We start from the raw sequence: 19,767 nt of genomic DNA, 5'->3' as shown, positions 1-19,767 counted from the left end.
TTTGGTTAGTTGTAGGAGCAACAGTGCAGTATGTAACTGAGATTATGTTGGTTTGCCAATTCAGATTTAAATGTATTTTTAATGCCATTTTTGAAATCTTTAATAGTGTGGGCAGCCATCCTAAATGTTCTCTGGAACCATAGGGGTCCTCCAGAGGTTGCTAGGGGTTCCTTGAGCTATGGCTTCTATCTGATGGTACCTGTACAGTTCCAGGTTAGTCTCCCACTTGGCAGAGCCGGTAGCATAAGACCAGTGATCATTCTAGCCAACTATAATGGTGGCATTTTACCACCACTATAATGGTGGGGTATTATTTCCACTGACCTCCAATGTAAGGAGCATTTTCCTGATGACGTCCAATAGGCTAATCTTGGTAGTACTTCCCTGAGATCCGAGAATTGTTTTAAGGGATTTTTTTTGGAGTAAAGGGTTGAGAGAGGCTGGTGTGAGCAATGATTAAAACCCATGTTAGGGGAAAAAAACAGCATCTATCTGTTTCCCACTGGGGATCTTTCCCTTTGCTCTCTGTCCAGTAGACACACAGGAAAACAGAGGAAATCTCTCCAAGCTGAGGGAAATGTCCCCTTAGGCCCCGTACACACGACCGAGTTTCTCGGCAGAATTCAGCCAGAAACTCGGTCGGAGCTGGATTCTGGCGAGAAACTCGGTCGTGTGTACACTTTTCAGCGAGGAAGCCGACGAGGAACATGTTCTCTATTTTCTCGTTAGTCAATGGGAAAAGTCGGCCTCCGAGTTCCTCGGCGGCTTCCACACTGAACTCGACGAGGAACTCGATGTGTTTGGCACGTCGAGTTCATCAGTCGTGTGTACAGGGCCTTAGACAGTTGCCGTCACTGAAAACATTTTAAAGGGGTTGTAAAGCTTTGTTTTTTTTCACCTTAATGCATCCTCCAGCCCCCCTGTTTTACTTACCTAAGCCATGAAACTCCGTGGGCTCGTTCCCGCAATGGTCTCCCCCAGCTTGAGGCGGCTCGTAATTGGAGCTTAATAGCAGCACAGCCATTGGCTCCCGCTGTCAATCAAATCCATGACGTGGTGCCCCGGGGGGCGGGCCCGAGTGATACAATCGGCGGCTGTATCACGGGAGCACGCCCGCAAGTTATCCCCCTTGGGCTAACGGTGCAGCCCCAGCTACAGAGATAGCAGGGGCTGCACCGTGTCCTAGCCATTCAGTGTCTGTGGTACAGAAGGACCCGCCCTCACAGGTGTCAGCTGACTGCAGTCACATGACAAGAGATATGGCCGCCATCCGGGTTTACTTCCTCTTTAAACTTTCTGGAATACACATATTGCTATTGTGGTGTAGGATCTGGGCCCGCTGTCCTTCCATCCTTCTTTCTTTCCCTCTTTCATCTCAGACTCTAACGACGCCCCATTTAGGTTATCTAAGAGATGGGTTTCAAATGTTTTGACAGGGGCGCAGTTTCAGTGCTTGCCATAGGTGCCATTTATACTAGATACGCCTCTGCCTTCACAACCCCTTTAAGTAATAACTCAACAGTTTCACAAATTTCCCTCGTTTTCAGTCCCAATGACTATGGTCACCAGGAAAATTAGAGAGTGTATCTCCCTAATGGTTCCAACGCACTATTTCCAATGCACATGTTCCTGTAGAGATGGCTGTGTATGGCAGTGGGTGCTGAAGCAACCACCCGCTGGAACCCTGAATGGTCCTATAGAGAGATGTCACCAGCACGCCAAGATCTCTAAAAATCGATCTAAAGCTTAATTCAGTGATCACATCATTACAGCAAATCCCAATGTTTCGGAGCCACACAGGACCCTTTCATCACATGCCGGATGAAGGGGTCCTGCGTGGCTCCGAAATGTTTCAATGAGCAGTGAAAGGAGAAGTAGCAGACTCATAAGCTCATCTCTCTGTTCTTTTTTTCCTATCAGCAGATCTCTTGTTATCAGATGAGCACTGCAACACAAATCATTGGCTCCATGTGCTGCTGCTTCTATTTGCAGACTGAGCTCTACAGTACTGTGCATGGGTTTGCAAGAGTTTGATATCAAGTCAAACTGAGATCCACTATTCACATAAAGTATTATTGACTTTAGAGCTGCATTCATTTATGTCTTTTTATATCTGCCTGGAGTTTGTTCGTCTTTTCTTTACCAGGCTCCTATAAAGGTTGTATACAGGAAGGTTATTGGAGAGGTTATTTTTAGATCTTTTGTGTTGCTAATTAACCCATAGTCTTTGGAGGTTAATTAATACCCACTGGGATCTTGCATGGTTAAGTTAAAGATATAGTTATGCAAGGAAAACACCAGTGTGTTACATCAGTGTTTACCACCTGGCATGGAGGTTCAGAATTTGTGTATATCTGTTAAAGGGGTTGTAAAGGTTATTTTTTTTTCTAAATGGGTTACTTTAAGCTAGTCCATTGTTGGTTCACTTAAATTTTTCCTTCGATTTCCCTTCTAAATGTTCTTTTTCTTTGTCTGAATTTCTCACTTCCTGTTCCTCCTCAGTAAGCTGTTCTGGTTGACTAACCCCCAGCCAGATGATGGGGGCAAGCTTACTCAGGAGGAACAGGAAGTGAGAAATTCAGACAAAGAAAAAAATTTTTTAGAAGGGAAATCTAAGGAAAAGGTAAGTGAACCAACAATGCAGTAGCTTAACCACTTAACCCCCGAGCCCGTTTTTCAGATTTGGCGTTTACAAGACTAAAACAGTTTTTTTTTGCTAGAAAATTACTTAAAACCCCCAAACATTATATATATTTTTTTCTAACACCCTAGAGAATAAAATGGCGGTCATTGCAATACTTTTTGTCACGCCGTATTTGCGCAGCGGTCTTACAAGCGCACTATTTTTGGAAAAAATTCACTTTTTTAATTTAAAAATAAGACAACAATAAATTTGGCCCAATTTTTGTATATATTGTGAAAGATAATGTTACGCCGAGTAAAATGATACCCAACATGTCACGCTTAAAAATTGCGCCCGCTCGTGGCATGGCGTCAAACTTTTACCCTTAAAAGTTTCGATAGGCGACGTTTAAAAAATTCTATAGGTTGCATTTTTTGAGCTACAGAGTAGATCTAGGGCTAGAATTATTGCTCTCGCTCTAACGGTCGCGGCGATACCTCACTTGTCTGGTTTGAACACCGTTTTTATATGCGGGCGCTACTCTTCTGCGCGCGAGCTCGTTGGTGACGGGGCGCTTTAAAAAAATTTTTTTTGGTTTTCTTATTTATTTTTATTGATTTTATCATTTTTTACACTGAAATAGGAATAAAACTGATACATTTTTTATTTTTATTACAAGGAATGTAAACATCCCTTGTAATAGAAAAAAGCATGACAGGTCCTCTTAAATATGAGATCTGGGGTCAAAAAAACCTTAGATCTCATATTTAGACTTAAACCGCCGTTATCGTTTACCGGACCGCTCACTGAAGAGATGGGTATCTCGGTTGTGGCAGCAGCTGCTGCCGTTACCGAGATATCCATCTTTAAAAACAGGACGTATATATACAGTGGGCGTTCGGTAACCGGTTAAAGGAACCTATTTAGAAAACAAAAAAACAAACCTTTACAACCCCCTTTAAGTGTGGTAATCGTTGTGGATGGGCAAATCTGCAATGGAATCAAGCTGTTAGTGGGATGGGGGATGTCAAAGTAGTAGACGGTCATCTTTGTCTGTTTTGAATGCAAAAGGTGAATAAAAGTAAAACTGACCAATTAATGCAAGCACCATAAATTACTAGCCATAATAATCCACAATAATTTTTAAACAAATGATGGCGCCCTCTAAAAAAACATTATATGTGCAGTGAAAATTGTGTAGCTGCCCCTTTTTTAAAAAGGTGAATGATCCACCTTTACTGCATAAATGTCAAATATATAAGGAAATTGGCGCTCACAAGCTGTACAAGGTGACCTGTGCATCACGTATTGCTCCAACAATAAAGTGAATAGAGTGCATAAAAAATGAACAATCAAATATATTGTATAAAGTAAAAGTCCTTTTGTGACATATCATACCAATCTTGTGCTTCAATTTAGTCATGTCTTCCAAATCCTTCATTACAGACGGCAACTCGCCAGAGGTGTTTGACCCCCTTAAATACAGGAGGTCAAAAATTGCTGTTGAAAATGGAAATTGGTAATGGAAACCCAGTCCATTTCTCAGTAGCACCCTGCCATTCCAAAGATCTTTCAGGTCAGATTATGGTGTACAAGTAAACTCCACAGGAGACCTAAAGAAGAGGCTCATAGTGTAGTAGATTTATTAATAATTTAAAATTGTCAAAACAAGTTTGCACTCGCATTCAACAGTAATAATATACAAATTTGTCCTTTTAGGAGTCCCTTAAATGTATTATGTAGAAATCGGGAAACTAGGCCCCCTCCACTTCCCAGATTGGATAAACAATCGCTGAGAATTGCATTGTGGGATGCAAGATGGAGGTTTACCCGTCCTCCGATTTGCATGTCCCATTCAAGAGCCTCTGGGGTGTGCATTTGAGGGATGTTTTTAAAGTGCCTTTCTCAACCTCTTTACCATGAAGGAAACCTTGAAATAATTTTAGGGGTCTTCAGGAACCCCTAAAAATTTTTTTTTGTTTCTGCAGCTCACGAAACGCTAGCAAGTTGATAGGTTGTAAACATAACCAGCATCTGAATGACTCCCGATCAGGGCTCTCAGCCAAAGAGCCCTGATTGGAGTGTTCTGGCTGTGGCAGGGGGCTGTCAGAACACAACAGCTCAGCGGGGGGGGAGATCGCTGTATTAACCTCACATAGTTTGTACAGCGGCTCCAACGGGAGCTGCCAGTTTTTTTTTTTTTTTCTTTTTTTTTTCTTCATTCAACCCTCCGAAAAAAACTAAGTGTTCCCAGCATAAGGATGGGGAAGAAGAGAGGGGGGTATTCCCCCACTAACGTCCAATATAAAAGAGCACTACGTGTATGGGGCATTTTTTCACTGACCTGCAACGTACGGAGCGGCAAGATTAAAGGCACTATGCTTTTTTTCTTGTCTGTGTTTTCCAGCTATTACTATTGCTTGTTTTATTTTTCAAACAACCTCTGGAGAAGCCCAAGGGTTTCATAGAACCTTGGTAAAAAAAGACTGGCCTATTGTAATGCCGCGTATACACGGTCGTTTTTCGGCATTAAAAAAAAAACGACGGTTTTAAAATTTAAAATGATCATTTGTGGGCTTCACATCGTTTTCCGGCTTCTGAAAAATGACAATTTTTTTTTCGAACATGCTGCATTCTTTCACGTCGTTTTTTAAAATGACGTTTTTCGTGTTGTTAAAAAGGATCGTGTGTGGGCAAAAACAACGTTTTAAACCCGTGCATGCCCAGAAGCAAGTTATGAGACGGGAGCGATCGTTCAGGTAAAACTACCGTTCATAATGGAGTAAGCACATTCATCACGCTGTAACAGACCAAAAAGCGCGAATCGTCTTTTACTAACAAGGAATCGGCTAAAAGCAGCCCAAGAATAGAACTTCCCCTTTAGAGTGCTGTCGTAAGTGTTGTAAGTCACCGCGCTTTGTTCATCATTTTTCAAAAACGATGGTGTGTGGGCAACATCGTTTTTAATGTTGAAGTTGGAAAAACGTCGTTTTTTTTCATGCCGAAAAATGATCGTGTGTATGCGGCATAAGCGTTGGTAAAAAAAAAAAAAAAAAAAATTTAAATTCCTAAGACGATCACCTGTTCACCATTGCACTAAAAAAAAGAAAATTAAATGCAGGTCTAATACATAAATACCAAATAGCTGTTGCTTGTAAATAAAACCGTCATATAAAAATCACCCAAAAACACAATTGAATGAACAGCAGCGCTAAAACAAACTACACATAATATATAGACACGAAGTGGTGAGTAGATAGAAATTCGGTGAATGAAAGTCCATAAAAAAATGTCCAAGGTCATATGTAACATCTTCCCAAGGGTGATAAAGTCTTCAAACCACACCATGCGTGTCAAAGAGACCCGCTCCCCGTCAGTATTGAACTCACCGAGAGCTATTGCCTTACACTCGCGTGGTCGGCAACCAGGCAGTAACCCATAAAGGAACCGTTTTAATAGGAGTGACTCAAGTTGCTCCGACTTAGAAAAATGTTCTTTTACGACTTTGGGGGCGACTTGCATTGACTTCAATACAGAAGTCATTTTGCAAGTCAACTCTGAAGTCGTCTTGAGATCGCCTTGCTGAGTCGCCCCCAAAGTCGAGCCGCCCCTGTGTGAACCGGGTCATGGTACATGTATAATCAAGCATAAAGGATGTTGTGTCCATTTCGAAGCCAAGTAGCTGGCGATATCTCACCACACCCTTGGGAAGATGTTACATATGACCTTGGACATTTATTTTTTTATGGACTTTAATTCACTAAATTTCTATTTACTCACCACGTTGTGTCTACATATTATGTGTAGTTTGTTTTAGCGCTGCTGTTCAATTAATTTTTTTTTTTTTGGGTGATTGTTATACTGTTGTAAGCATTGGCACATTGTGGTACTTTTGTTTTTTAGAACCCTTTTTTTTGTTTGACTTTTTGTTGATGCAGAAAGCTGGAATATATAGCTGTAGCTGAATTTTAGATTACTCAAACAGTGTTTCATTTTGTAGCAAAGTGCTTTGCTGGCAGTTAAATAGTAACCTGGACTGTTCAGCTAATGTTAGAAGAATGTGGTATGACTGCAATAAATTTGGCTGGGAGAGTGACCTGTAGGCTGCAGGGGTTGCTGGTTCACCAAGGGTAGAGTAACATTTTGCTTTGTTCTTTGCAGCCTTTTTATGCACAGAATTTATTTTCTTTTTAAGAATTATTTATTACAGGTACTTATAGCGCTGTCAATTCACACTGCGCTTTGAGCATATATTGCACAGTCAAATTTAGTCCCTTCCCTCAAGGAGCTTACAGTCTAAGATCTCTAACTCACATTCCAAAGTTTAGTTCCAAACTCACATTCATAGATACACATACTATGGCCAATTTAAAACAGGAGCCAAGAGAGTCATTCTTGAATATCATTCTGGAGCTTGAGGTTCTTGTATGGATTTAGATTTTGAAGGGACTGAAGATAAAGCCCAAATTGGGGGGGCCAATAAGACAACAGGCAGGGAACACTTATCGGTAGTCTAGGTAAGGGAGGAAGGGTATCTAAGAATAAAGCGGAGATAAACCTTATCAGTAGATTTGGTAGGAAGACAAGACACAAGAGAGAGGGGAAAAACATAGGGTAGGGAGCCCGAGGTTCAAATGTGAATATAAAAAGTGTGAGGAATCTGCAGAAAAAGAGAGACGGATGAGATGTGAGAAAAAGGCGATCGTGGGAAGTATATTGACATCAGATAATGGTCATGGTATAGGATAACAAATGGCAAAAAGAACGAGATAGAGAAAAATTTGGAGTAAATTTCAGCACAGTGGAAAGTTAGTTGGATCATACAGGTCACTGGAAATGTATTACTTTGATGTTTAGTAGAAAGTGTGGTCTTTCTGGTATCGGAACAACTACTTGCTATATTACGGAGTCTTCAGTAGAAGCAAATGATAACCTTACTTATATGGGTGCCCACAGTGAACTGCTCTAAGTCTTTTGATCCCGCGTGCTGAAACAAGGTCACATGACAGAAAGGTTACTCTCTGACCAACCAGCTTTACCAATGCTTCAGGTGTTTTCTTAAAGTACATCTGTGATGAACCCCTGTCCTCAAACAAAACTTGGTCTGCCATCAATGCTTCCTCTGTCCAGAATCGGCACCATCCAAGACTCTCCATGCGTATACACACTCGCAAGAGCGTATTGCAGAAAAACTGACACTAGGGAACATCTGACAATATACGTTAAGAAAAATTTCCTCAACACTCACTGGGGTTGATTTACTAAAACTGGAGAGTGCATGGTAGCCAATACAGATGTCGGAGGACCATTGATTGCGGAAACCTTCCCATGGACACGACAGATCTGTTCGCTTTTTAAGGGATGTTCGCTTTTAAGAGCCTGGCCACCTCATGGCGACTGCATCTACGCTCCTGGCAAATACATCTGCGTACATGGGAACCGTAGAATAACCGTATAAAAGCATGGCTCGCTGAGCCATGGTAGTATGGTTTGCACCAATGGTAGCGGTGGGAATGTGCACACAGTCGTGATCAGAGCCATATTTGTAGTGTTCACAATGTGAGGCACATTGTGTCTCAGCAGGAAATTGCCCACATAGCTCTGCACGCGGGCGATTGCATACATCACTACTTGGTATTGTAAGGGGTTAGCTCGGTAGCGGGGTGTGTGACCCCCCCTGGATGGGTTCACTACACACTGAATTTATACAGACAGGCAGTCGAAGACGGTTGAAAACAAAGATTTTGGTTTAGTCTTCCATCTTGCTGGAAACAAGTGCAAGCATCCAAACGGCATAAACAAAATCAAACATAAAATAAACCCTGGCCACTTTGGGCGTCTACCTTCCACACAGGAACCTATCTATGGAGTCTGGCAAAGCCTAGTGCTGGGCATACAGCAGAAAAACAATAGTCTTTTGATTTTTATCACCCAGAAAAATCGATCACCACCTCACCTCCTCAGAAGACTTTCTGCTACTGCTCTCCTTCACTCAGAAGGCCTCATGATGCAGCAAATCAGTGGTAATCCTCTGGATTACTTAGAGGCCTTAATTGCCTCATTCTGAACAGCTGAAGTTTTTCAACGCCTTTAAAGCTTTTCTGGCTACTTCTGCAGCCGACGCCTAATAACAATTGGTGTATTGTCTAAACAAGGCAGAAATGTATCTCCCATCTGTGACAACACCCACAGATTTACCTGACTTCCTGTCACAGTATCTATTTGAATATATACATTTGTCCTGATTTGGTTCTTTTGAAGGTTTACAAGTATCTAATTGGCTGATTGTGAAGTCACCACCCTCTTTTTGTTATCCCTGTTTTACACTATAAATAAAGACAGCCTGTCCTATTCAGGAGGACTTTTTCTAAGCTCAACGTGATACCAGCTTCTGTGTTACTTGGAGATGCAAGCGCGCTTTTCCCGGCATTATACAAAAGGGCTATAATTGTGCTTATTAGTGAAACTGAATTATTTGCTTATAGGCAGAGCTAAGAAATCCACGACAGTGAGCCAACTCATTTTGTCACTCTTTAAATTTCAACCAGACTTGCTTTTTAAATGGAATCCTAAACGCGGGTTTCATTACAATATGTACATTTTTTTGAATTCCAAACATAAACCATACAGAATTGTGTTTGAGAGGAAAAAAAATCCATCCTGCTCCTCTGAATGTTTTCATTGCTACGGTTGAAAAGGACCATCGTTTTTACCCCTCAAAATTTTCGTTCTGAGAGCAAACCTTTTTAAACAAAATTCTATTGGTGTATGGCCATCTTTTAGACAGATGTCGCGAGAATAAGTGTCCTCATTTGCTAGACTGTGGCTTTTCCCAGTTGTGGATCCAAATTTGATCTAGAAAATGATACTTGGACTTTCTAACCAAGGCAGGCAGTTTTTATTGTAAGGCATTTTAATACGCAAAGAAAGCCTTTTGAGTCCTACCTTTTTTAAATGGAATAAAAATAAGTCTTTGTTACTAACGGCAACTAATCTGAAGCCTTTTACTTGTTTTGACCTGCACTGTCAAAGTGACTGCTGGATTGAAAGGCTTTGAAACGCATTAAGCAATCCTTTGCTACACTTAGTAATTATATACTTCTTCATTGTACATAATGTTCTTTTCAAATACAGATCTGAAGTTACTTCTGTTCCAAAGCCAAAATTACGACCAAGAGCTCCCTCTGCTTCTCGTAAGGATAATGGGAAAAAGGTGGACAGCCTACAACCAGGTATAGTTACAATTAATTATTTTTTACAAATTTAATAGTTTACTCTTCATAACTTGCAAATATTTTATAATTCACTCCCAAGTAAGGTTTGGTTCACACTGATGCGACATAGGATCCAACTTGTGAGACCCCCCAAGTCAGATGACGTGCAATTCAATGTTTCTCTATGAGAGTTGTCTTAACTGATATTACACAAGTCTTGTCCGACTTTAGAAAAGGTTCCAAGACTACTTTGGCCCGACTTTGATAGTCATATCAAAGTTGGACTCCGGAGAGCTCCTGGATAGGCCTCAGGCTTCAGACCTAGCAGCCAGGAACTGTTCCACACACACAAACCCACCCAGACCTCAGTCTGGGCGGAGAAGACCTAAATAACCTGACTTTCTCCAAATAAATTCCTTCTCCCAGCATGCATAGCAGTCAGTCTGATTGGCTGAGAAATGTATGTTTGTTCATAACCTGATTTCACTGTAGCTCATCCTTCTAATGCCAGAGGCGACAGTGCCATCTACTGACAAAAGGGAGAAGCCACCACTGAAACATGATTAGGAGGAAGCCCAATTGATCCATAAAAACTACACATTGGCCAGGCTAGCTACTACCCAGCACAGAAAAATTTACATGTAACCCTGTTTTGGGACAAGGGTGCTACAACAGGAAGGGGCCATTCCCAAACTGTTCCCACAAAGTTGGGAGCATGAAATTGTCCAAAATGTCTTGGTATGCTGAAGCCTTAAGAGTTCCCTTCACTGGAACCAAGGGACGAAACCCAATCCCTGAAAAACAACCCCACACTATAATTTCCCCTCCACCAAATGATTTGGACCAGCGCACAAGCAAGGTCCATAGACACATGGATGAGTCCTGACCACAACCCGATAGAACCCCTTTGGGATGAATTAGAGCCGAGACTGTGAGCCAGGCCTTCTCGTCTAACATCAGTGCCTGACCTCACAAATGCGCTTCTGGAAGAATGGTCAAACATTCCCATAGACACACTCCTAAACCTTGTGGACAGCCTTCCCAGAAGAGTTGAAGCTGTTATAGCTGCAAAGGGTGGGCCAACTCAATATTTAACCCTGCGTAAATATTTAACCCTGCGGACTATGACTGGGATGCCATTAAAATTCATGTGTTTGTAAAGGCAGGTGTCCCAATATTTTTGAAAATATAGTGTATACTGTATACACTTCTCCCCCCCCCCCCCCTTTTTTTTTCTCCTTCTGAAAACACCTTTTGCTTGGCATCCAGTACTATGTGGAACTGCAGGGCAAACTGGTCCATAGGTCTTCCAACTAGTTTATTGGGAACTTGATGCCCACACTATAGCCGAAAGACAACTACAGCGTGAGCTTACAGTGCAGGGGGAGCGTATGTGGACGTCCTCCCCTGCTCGCACTGCCCGCATGCCCCTGCAGCGCATGGGCGGCATGCTCTGTGATAACTGAGTCCTTGGGACTCGGTTGATCAGAGTAAAAGGCCGATCACAGCCCCTTACCTTGTGATCAGCTGTCAGCCAATGACAGCTGATCGCATGACGTAACGTGAAGCTGGTAATCATTTTTTTTCCCTCTCCTCCTCACGCTGACAGAAAACAATAAAGTGGATTGCCAGCTTCTGTAAAAGACAATGGTTCTACACAGTCATTACAAGTTCTGCTAACCAGTGCCACCTATAAGTGCCCATTAATGCAGCCTATCATTGCCCACCAGTGCCGCCTAATCGGCGCACATCAGTGAAGGAGAAAAATTGCCTGTTTGCAAAATGTTATTACAAACTATAAAAAAAAAAAAAATCCCCAAAAATTGGTCTTAATTTTTTTGCTGAAAAAAAGAACGCAGCAGTAATTAAGTACCGTCCAAACAAATCTCTTGTTTGGGTACAGTGCAGCATGGCCGCGCAATTGTCATTCAAAGAGTCACCGCGCTGAAAGCTGAAAATTGGCCTGGGCAGGAAGGGAGTGAAAGTGCGCAGTAAGCAAGTGGTTAAAAATAAAATAAAACCTTCACCCTATAGAAAGCAGGCAAGTGTAACGCAATCTGACAGCTGAAATCTGGTTGCCGTTGGTAGTAAAGGCCATTTCTACATTTATGAGAGAAACTAAGGGTGGGACTTTGAGGAAGAACATTACTGGCATATGAACCAAAAACATATGGTAAAAAGTATTTATTATACAAACAAAGGAGGTATGACATATACACATTAAGATGATAAAATGGTACAATTAGTAACCACCTAGAAATTATATAATAGTACAAATTAGTCCAACAAAACATACATGGTAATGCATAATAGTAATGGGTCTAGGTACATAAATCTAGAGGAAACAAGAGGGTACATGATGGTCTATGGTAAGTACTCATAATGGGGCATCTGGTACATGAGAACCGGCTTTGTAGGGGTAGCATAGAAAAAATAAATAATGAGTTGGTTCATAAATTGCAATGTTAGAGGGTAAATATTATACATGTACACTGTGACATATCATCGTATAATGGCTCTACGCGTTTCGTGTTCACTTTAACACTCATCAGGAGCAGATACACAGTGTAGGGGTATCTATAATAGAGAAAGAAATGCCATAGTAAGGTAATGGACATAATAGGGAACATAGAAAAGAGGGGGAACAATAAAAGTCTACATTTAGATGTACAGCGTTCATTTATTTCATGATTATAGCTTGCAGCGTTGTAAAGGTCACTCCTTTTTACACATTGCTTCCTAAAGAGCCGTATATTTCTCTCTGACACGTAGAATAAAGCTCGGGATTACTTGGCATTCATCAGTCAGAAGTGTTGCTGTGTTTATTTTTCTGTTGTGTACGAGATAAAGGTTTGGACCGGGTGCTACAACAGAAAACCAGTTCTGTCGGATTCCTAATAATCCTTTGATGGTTTTTGTATTTTTCATCTTCTGTTTATTGAATCTCTACGCCGGACAAACTTTTTTTTTTTTTTTTTTTGATTCAACCTTCTGTCATATTTTACATCCGAATTCCAGGGAGAGTTCAAAACTACCCATGCAGTGGGTCTCCCCTCAAGCTGCAAGGGTTAAACGATAGGTTCACCTTTAAAAAAAATTAAATGCAAATTTCTTTGCGGGTCAAAAAATGTGCTTTTATTTATTTTTTTCTAAGGAGCATGTAGCAGGGATATGCAATAAGCGGACCTCCAGCTGTTGCAGAACTACAAATCCCATGAGGCATAGCAAGACTCTGACAGCCACAACATGACTCCCAAAGGCATGATGGGACTTGTAGTTGTAGCTGGAGGTCCGCTAACTGCATATCACTAGAGCATTGCACCCGCGATCAGCAGATCATGGGTGAAATATCCAGCTTCTGCAGACTCTTAGCCTAGCTGTATGCCTGTACCTCATACGGGCTGACGGTTACCTAAAGAGCAGGAAGATCAATGGACTACGAGTTCTCGCCTGTGCCCTCGCACCTCATAGAAAACTACAAGCAATGGCTAACTGTACTTGTAGGCATTTAGTCACAGGTAACTGTCAATGAATGATGCAGCCTTGTGGAGGCCAGAACAGCTGCGCTGTTTTCAAATGGTGACGGTGACAGTGGGTGTGGGGAGGGAATCCCCCAACCATTGTCACAGGGAGGGTGGGTAGCAGTGTTGCCAACCGTCCGTATTTTTACGAACAGTTCGTAAAAACAGGCACTTTTCCTCCCCGTTCGTAAGGTCCGTGGTTGCGGGAATGTGCCAGTAAAAATAGCCGAGATCGGTTCGGCTTGGAACTGCGCATGGAGATTGGAGGCAGGGGGTGTTAGTGGCAGGGGGTACTTGGAGGCAGGGGGTGTTGGTGGCACTGCAGTGGGGGATGGTGGTACCGCAGAGGGTGGAGGATGGAGACAGGGGTTGTTGGTGGCACCGCAGAGGGGGATGGAGGCAGGGAACGATGGAGGCAGGGGGAGATTGGAGGCAGGGGGCTTGGGGGGGGGGGGGGGTTTGAGGCAGAGGGAGATTGGTGGCAGGGGGGGGTGGGGGCAGGGGGTGATGTGACTAAATAATTTGACCTTATTATATCGAAAATGACAAAAATATGTTTTTTTACCTTAAATCACATTGCTATTTGCCTAGCGTACTTGTTTGTAGCCTAAATACTGAAATTTGCACCTAAAAATTAAATTTAGTAACTTTTGTGAAATGCCAGTAAAAACGTGGCTGTGCCAGTAAATTTCGGGTGTCGTGTCAGTAAATTTCAATCTGGTAGGTTGGCAACACTGGTGGGTAGTGGGGGAGAGCTGCAGTTGCTGGAACATTTTACATGTTCCACCCTAAAAACAGGTGGGACATGTAGTATATGTATAAATATGAGGGGGTTTTGGTGGCACTTTTATATGAGGCATATGGTAATGTGCCTCCATACCTGCTTTAATTGAACAGAAAATGAGTTTGGGACTTTAACTGAGGCTATTGACTTGTTGAGGTTGCATAGTATGTAGAGAAAAACTAAGTGTTGTCACATGAAAAGATAGAATAAAATATATGCGAGGGGTGTACTCACTTTTGTGCGATACTGTAAATCTCTAATAGAAATTTTGTATCAGATGCAATTTAATGAATTAAGCTCTGGAAACTAAATGCGGCTTTTCTCAGATGACGCTTAATTGTTTAGCAGATCTGGCAATAACCACCCATCTTTTATGGGTCCGGTGAACGTTTTGCTATTGGTATATTATCACCAGGACTTTTTTTCAGCAGAAACGCGGGGGACCACAGTTCTGGCACCTCCAGCACCAAATGTATGTAATGCAAGAGAGGCTGAAGTGTGCTAGATGGTCTATTGATGCTGGCGGCTGAGGTAGTCTATTGTTGCTGGTGAGGGATCTATTGTTGCTGGGAGGGGGAAAGTTTGCTGGGAGGGAATTACTGTTGAGAGAGAGAGAGGGGTCTATTGCCAGCCCAGCTGGCTGATGGGGAGGTCTGTTTCTGGTGAACAAAATCCTCTTGGGGTTTGTTTGATGTGGTGGGTCTATTGTTGCTGTTTTTTTTTTTTTTGCGAGGGGTCTATTGTTTCTGGGAGGTCTTTTATTGGTGGGCATCTATTGTTGCCGGGTGGGATGGGATCTATTATTGGGTGGATGGGGTGTTATATTTTTACTGCTTTTCTTGTTATTAACAAATTCAATACAAATTTCTTGGTACCACAAAATAATACTTGGCTCTGTATTCTCTTAAAGGGGTGGATAGGGGGTGGAACCAAGGAATGTTGCTCAGAGGTGGGCAGGGGCAGAGACCAGGGGTGACCCACACCTATTCTGTGAGGGGGGGGGGGAAGCCCTGGTTATCGCACGTATGGCAACTATAATAATGCTTTTTTTTTTTTTTTTCTTAAATTCCTAGGAAACCTTGACAGTGAAAAGTCTGTAAGAGTGATTGGTCAGCGGATGAATTACAGGAATGGGCCTGCAGATGCTGAAGAAGAGAGTTGTAAAGAGATTGCTCCCATTCTTACAAGACATCCACCAAAACCACCAAGGCCCATCAAAGGCAAGTGACAAATTGTCCTACTGTCACTCCTAATGCAATCCTAAGTGTACCATACTAATGCTGCATACACACGATAGGTTAGTCTGATGAAAACGGTATCTGATTGACCGTTTTCATCAGACCAAACCAATCGTTTGTGGGCCCCATAGGTTAAAAAAATAGGAACTTGTTTTAAAATTATCTGATGGATAAAAAACCTATAGAAAAAAACGATCGTCTGTGGGCACGTCTATCGGTTAAAAATCAACGCATGCTCAGAATCAAGTCGACCGCATGCTTGGAAGCATTGAACTTAATTTTTTTTTCAGCACGTCGTGTTTTACGTCACTGTGTTCTGACACGATCGGTTTTTTAACTGATGGTGTGTAGGCACGACTGATCATCAGTCAGCTTCATCAGATAACTGATGGAAAAATCCATCAGACCGTTTTCATCGGATGAACCTATCGTGTGTACAGGGCATTAGTCTTTGCAGGAAGATGACTTGCAGTATTGCTGTCCTAATCATCTTCTGAATTATTGAGTTGTGTAGTTATAATAGGTTTGTCAAGCACTATGCATGGCTGCTCAAAGCTAAGAGGTATACAAGAGCATTAATTCCATGACTTCCCGTCATATGGCTGTTATCAATTATTTTTGCGTTGTACATGTAGATAATTCTGTGTATTTAGAAAAGCAACCACAAAAAGGATCTCGGACTGTACAGGCCATACAAAGGAGTTTTTTTTACAATTTATTGGTAACAAATTTAAACAAACTTTATCCAGTGTACATGTTGATTTGTTAAAAACAATGCTGGTGCTGATCGTGTACATTCATGCACCAGAAAATAATGCTGGTGATATTGTGATAGTTTGGTTAACCACAAAGGGGTTAATATGGATTTTACTGCTGTTCCAAATCTAAAGTTTAGATAACAGCGTGCACGGCTAGGAATAACTCACTGATACAACCGTCTCAGTTGAACTATACCGTTATCTCTGCTTTATTGCAGGCAATACAAACTTCTACATACAGCATGATACGTCACTATAATGTTAATGTAAATTAGAAAGCGCATCTAATTGGCTGAGATACAAGAAGAGTACAAAAATGGGATGTCAATCTTAGCCGTCCCTCTGATATGTCTTCACTTCCTTATTCCTAAAGATGTGGGGGAGAGGGAGGCATCCGCCATCTTTGGTCTTCTCCAGTGTTCTCTGTGGGAGGGGTATTATTAGGAACTGATTTGAGTAAGGAAGGATTATAGCAGTGGTATACATGAACAAGCAATATAGACTTTATAGTATAATAAAGATGCATAGAGAATAGACATTTTCTAATTTATCATTATGCCCATTACATTCCTTCACAATATAAGCCCTCATATGCCAATTCTATTTGTCAGACTTTGCTTTGTCATCATAATAATGATGATGACGTCATCGGCCATGATGATGTCACCACCATGATGTCATCAGCCATGATGATGTCACCACCATGATGTCATCGGCCATGATGATGTTACCACCATGATGTCATCGGCCATGATGATGTCACCACCATGATGTCATCGGCCATGATGATGTCACCACCATGATGTCATCGGCCACAGTAGGGATTAATCTTTTTCGCAGAAGGGAGTTTAATCATTTGCTTAGTCTTGCCAAAGAAGCCGGGCCGAATGCGAGCAGTAGAGGCCGGGTGATGATGTCAGCGCGCCGCTCTAGGCTCACCTAGGCCGCCACTGGGTGGACCAAGATGGCCACCGCTCTGGGAGCTAGGCCGAAGCCGCGGCCTTTCCTATGGCTGAGGCAGTAGCGGAGCTCCGCGGATCACGTGGTGTGCCGATCCGCATATAGTGACCCGTTCGGATCACGGATCATTAGTATCTGTACTTGTACTCGTTCTTAAAGTGGTATTGGTGCAACCCTAGTGTAAGCTCTTTGTTATAAATGGGTCTCTTGCCAATTGGGCTATAAAAAAAATTCTATTTTAAGCACTTCTATTGAATGTTCTTGCTGATTTTCTCTGTTTTCTCTTTCTAAACCCACACATATAGGAATCACCGGGTCAGTTACAAGCTTTCAGCAGATTGACAGTGATATAGCAAGTCTCTTGTCTGATGACTCGGTGGCTGTGATTGGAAAAGGTATGTGTATATAATACAGTTCAACCAGGGTTCCAAGAAACCCTAGGGTTTCTCAAAACGTTGCTAGGGGTTCCTTGAGTTATGGCTTATTTTCCTCCTTATTTAATGATTATTTGCCTAGTTCCAGGGCTCATGACACTTGTCCTGAACCAACTACATGACACCAGTTATGTTTTTGCTGTGAGGGGGATGTTCTGACCACCACCGTAAGGTGGTCTTGCTTCCCACCAGCCATCAATATAAAGCGCATTTTTTAAGGGTTTCTGTCGGGTATGAAGATTGCTTTTATAACATTGATTCATAGCTTTTCTTATCTCAAAATTAAAAACTTGGATGATACAGGTAAACTATGGATATTTTAATCCCTTTTTTTTGTTTTTCTTTAAGAATGGCTGAAGCTCATTTGGCCATACTTCTCTTCTGGGCCACAGGAGTGTTGGCTGATGTCACAGAGCCGGGCCAGGCTCTGCAAGAATCCTAACTTTTAAGATCCGTATCCGGCCCAGATGCCTAATTACCAGCTGGCTCAGTCTCTCAGTGTGGTGCTGAGAGCCTGAGCCAGCCGCTCCCACACCCTGCACAGTCGGGAACTCCAGTGAGCATTGGAGGGGCAGAGCAGAGAGTGGTGACTGACAGTCACTGATCTCTGCTGAGTAAAGACCAAGATCTGAGTGATCAGTGGTCATGTGATTGCTCAGTTCTTGGTCTTAGAGCTGGTGGGGGGACAGCTGCAGCATTGGACTGATGCTGCATCTGCATAAGCGTGTATGTAATTTTTTTTTTTTTGTAATCCCGCTCTTCTTCTTCTTCTTCTTCTTCTTCTTCTTCTTCTTCTTCTTCTTCTTCTTCTTCTTCTTCTTCTTCTTCTTCTTCTTCTTCTTCTTCTTCTTTCTTCTTCTTCTTCTTCTTCTTCTTCTTTCTTCTTCTTCTTCTTCTTCTTCTTCTTCTTCTTCTTCTTCTTCTTCTTCTTCTTCTATCCTTCTTCTTCTTCTTCTTCTTTTCTTCTTCTTCTTCTTCTTCTTCTTCTTCTTCTTCTTCTTCTTCTTCTTCTTCTTCTTCTTCTTCTTCTTCTTCTTCTTCTTCTTCTTCTTCTTCTTCTTCTTCTTCTTCTTCTTCTTCTTCTTCTTTCTTTTCTTCTTCTTCTTCTTCTTCTTCTTCTTCTTCTTCTTCTTCTTCTTCTTCTTCTTTCTTCTTCTTCTTCTTCTTCTTCTTCTTCTTCTTCTTCTTCTTCTTCTTCTTCTTCTTCTTCTTCTTCTTCTTCTTCTTCTTCTTCTTCTTCTTCTTCTTCTTCTTCTTCTTCTTCTTCTTCTTCTTTTTTTTTTTTTTTTTTTTTTTATATTTGTATTTTATTTTCAAAGTATATTGACAGTTGAACAGTACAACATAGCCAGGGCAAACTGGGGGGGGGGGAGAGAGAGGGAAGGCAAACAAAAAAAAGAAAGACGAGGGGGGTAGGAAAGCAGGGAGTTGAAAATTGTTACGTTTTAGGGTCCTCTGGGTTTTTAGACTTCCAAGGGTCTCTGGAAGGCAACTAAAGAAATGGACATTACATTACATTCTCACACCACTTTTAAACATGGAAAAGTGAGCAAGGACACTCTTTAGTTTGTTGTAACCTACTACTGTGCAGAGTGTCTTGACTGGCATTGGAAGCAGGTATCCCTGCACCTTTCAGTAGGCCTTCACACTAGTTGTTAGTAGACCTAACGGAAATTGTAGGTCAGTTGCACACTCTTGGAATTTCAGGTACCATCTATTCTCGTGGAGCTTGTAATTTTCTTGTTTCTACCCTGTGCCAACAGCAGTCTTAATGCTAACATTGCACTAAATTGATTTTATTTTTTAAAGGTGTGTTTGAAACTCCTCCCGCTGCCTCTCAATCACGTAGTCAGGCTTCCTTCTCCACCCCAGGAGAGGACTCGAGTTCATCAAAGCATAGCTTCGAACCTCCTACCGGTGTCTATGGCAGAGCAGTGCAGCAGAACAACCCACCATTGGAAAATGATGTGAGATGATTGGTGCACCACATGTTTTATCTGCAGATTGGCTTAATGGTTTGTGCTCCTATAAACATTGTTTCTTTTGTGCAGGTTAAAGTCACAATTTCCAAATCGGCCCGAGACAAGATGAGGCAGAAACGCGAGAATAGTTTGAAGGAAATGGCAGAGTCTAAGGATTCAGAGAAAAAAGAGAGGCTTTCCCAGACGGACCCAAGTCCAGCACGTAGAGATTGTGAGTATTTCCATTGCTTGTTGACATGTGCAATGCACCAGG

At 41.9% G+C, this 19,767-nt stretch overlaps 1 protein-coding gene across 2 annotated transcripts in view; it reads left to right on the top strand.

The window, feature by feature from the left end:
• Window positions 1–19,767, top strand: part of TOGARAM1 (TOG array regulator of axonemal microtubules 1) — a 55,500-nt gene that overhangs the window by 20,093 nt on the left and 15,640 nt on the right. For both annotated transcript variants that reach the window (XM_040333692.1, XM_040333691.1), the window contains exons 6-10: window positions 9,758–9,855; window positions 15,216–15,362; window positions 17,404–17,493; window positions 19,342–19,499; window positions 19,584–19,725. In XM_040333692.1, the coding sequence (XP_040189626.1) occupies window positions 9,758–9,855; window positions 15,216–15,362; window positions 17,404–17,493; window positions 19,342–19,499; window positions 19,584–19,725 (635 nt within the window). The remainder of the gene's footprint in view (window positions 1–9,757; window positions 9,856–15,215; window positions 15,363–17,403; window positions 17,494–19,341; window positions 19,500–19,583; window positions 19,726–19,767) is intronic.

The sequence above is a fragment of the Rana temporaria genome, chromosome 13 (assembly GCF_905171775.1).
Source record: "Rana temporaria chromosome 13, aRanTem1.1, whole genome shotgun sequence".
In the NCBI taxonomy this organism is placed as follows: Eukaryota; Metazoa; Chordata; class Amphibia; order Anura; family Ranidae; genus Rana; species Rana temporaria.
Note: the sequence above shows the minus strand (reverse complement) of the source record. Positions and strands in the feature narration are given on the sequence as shown.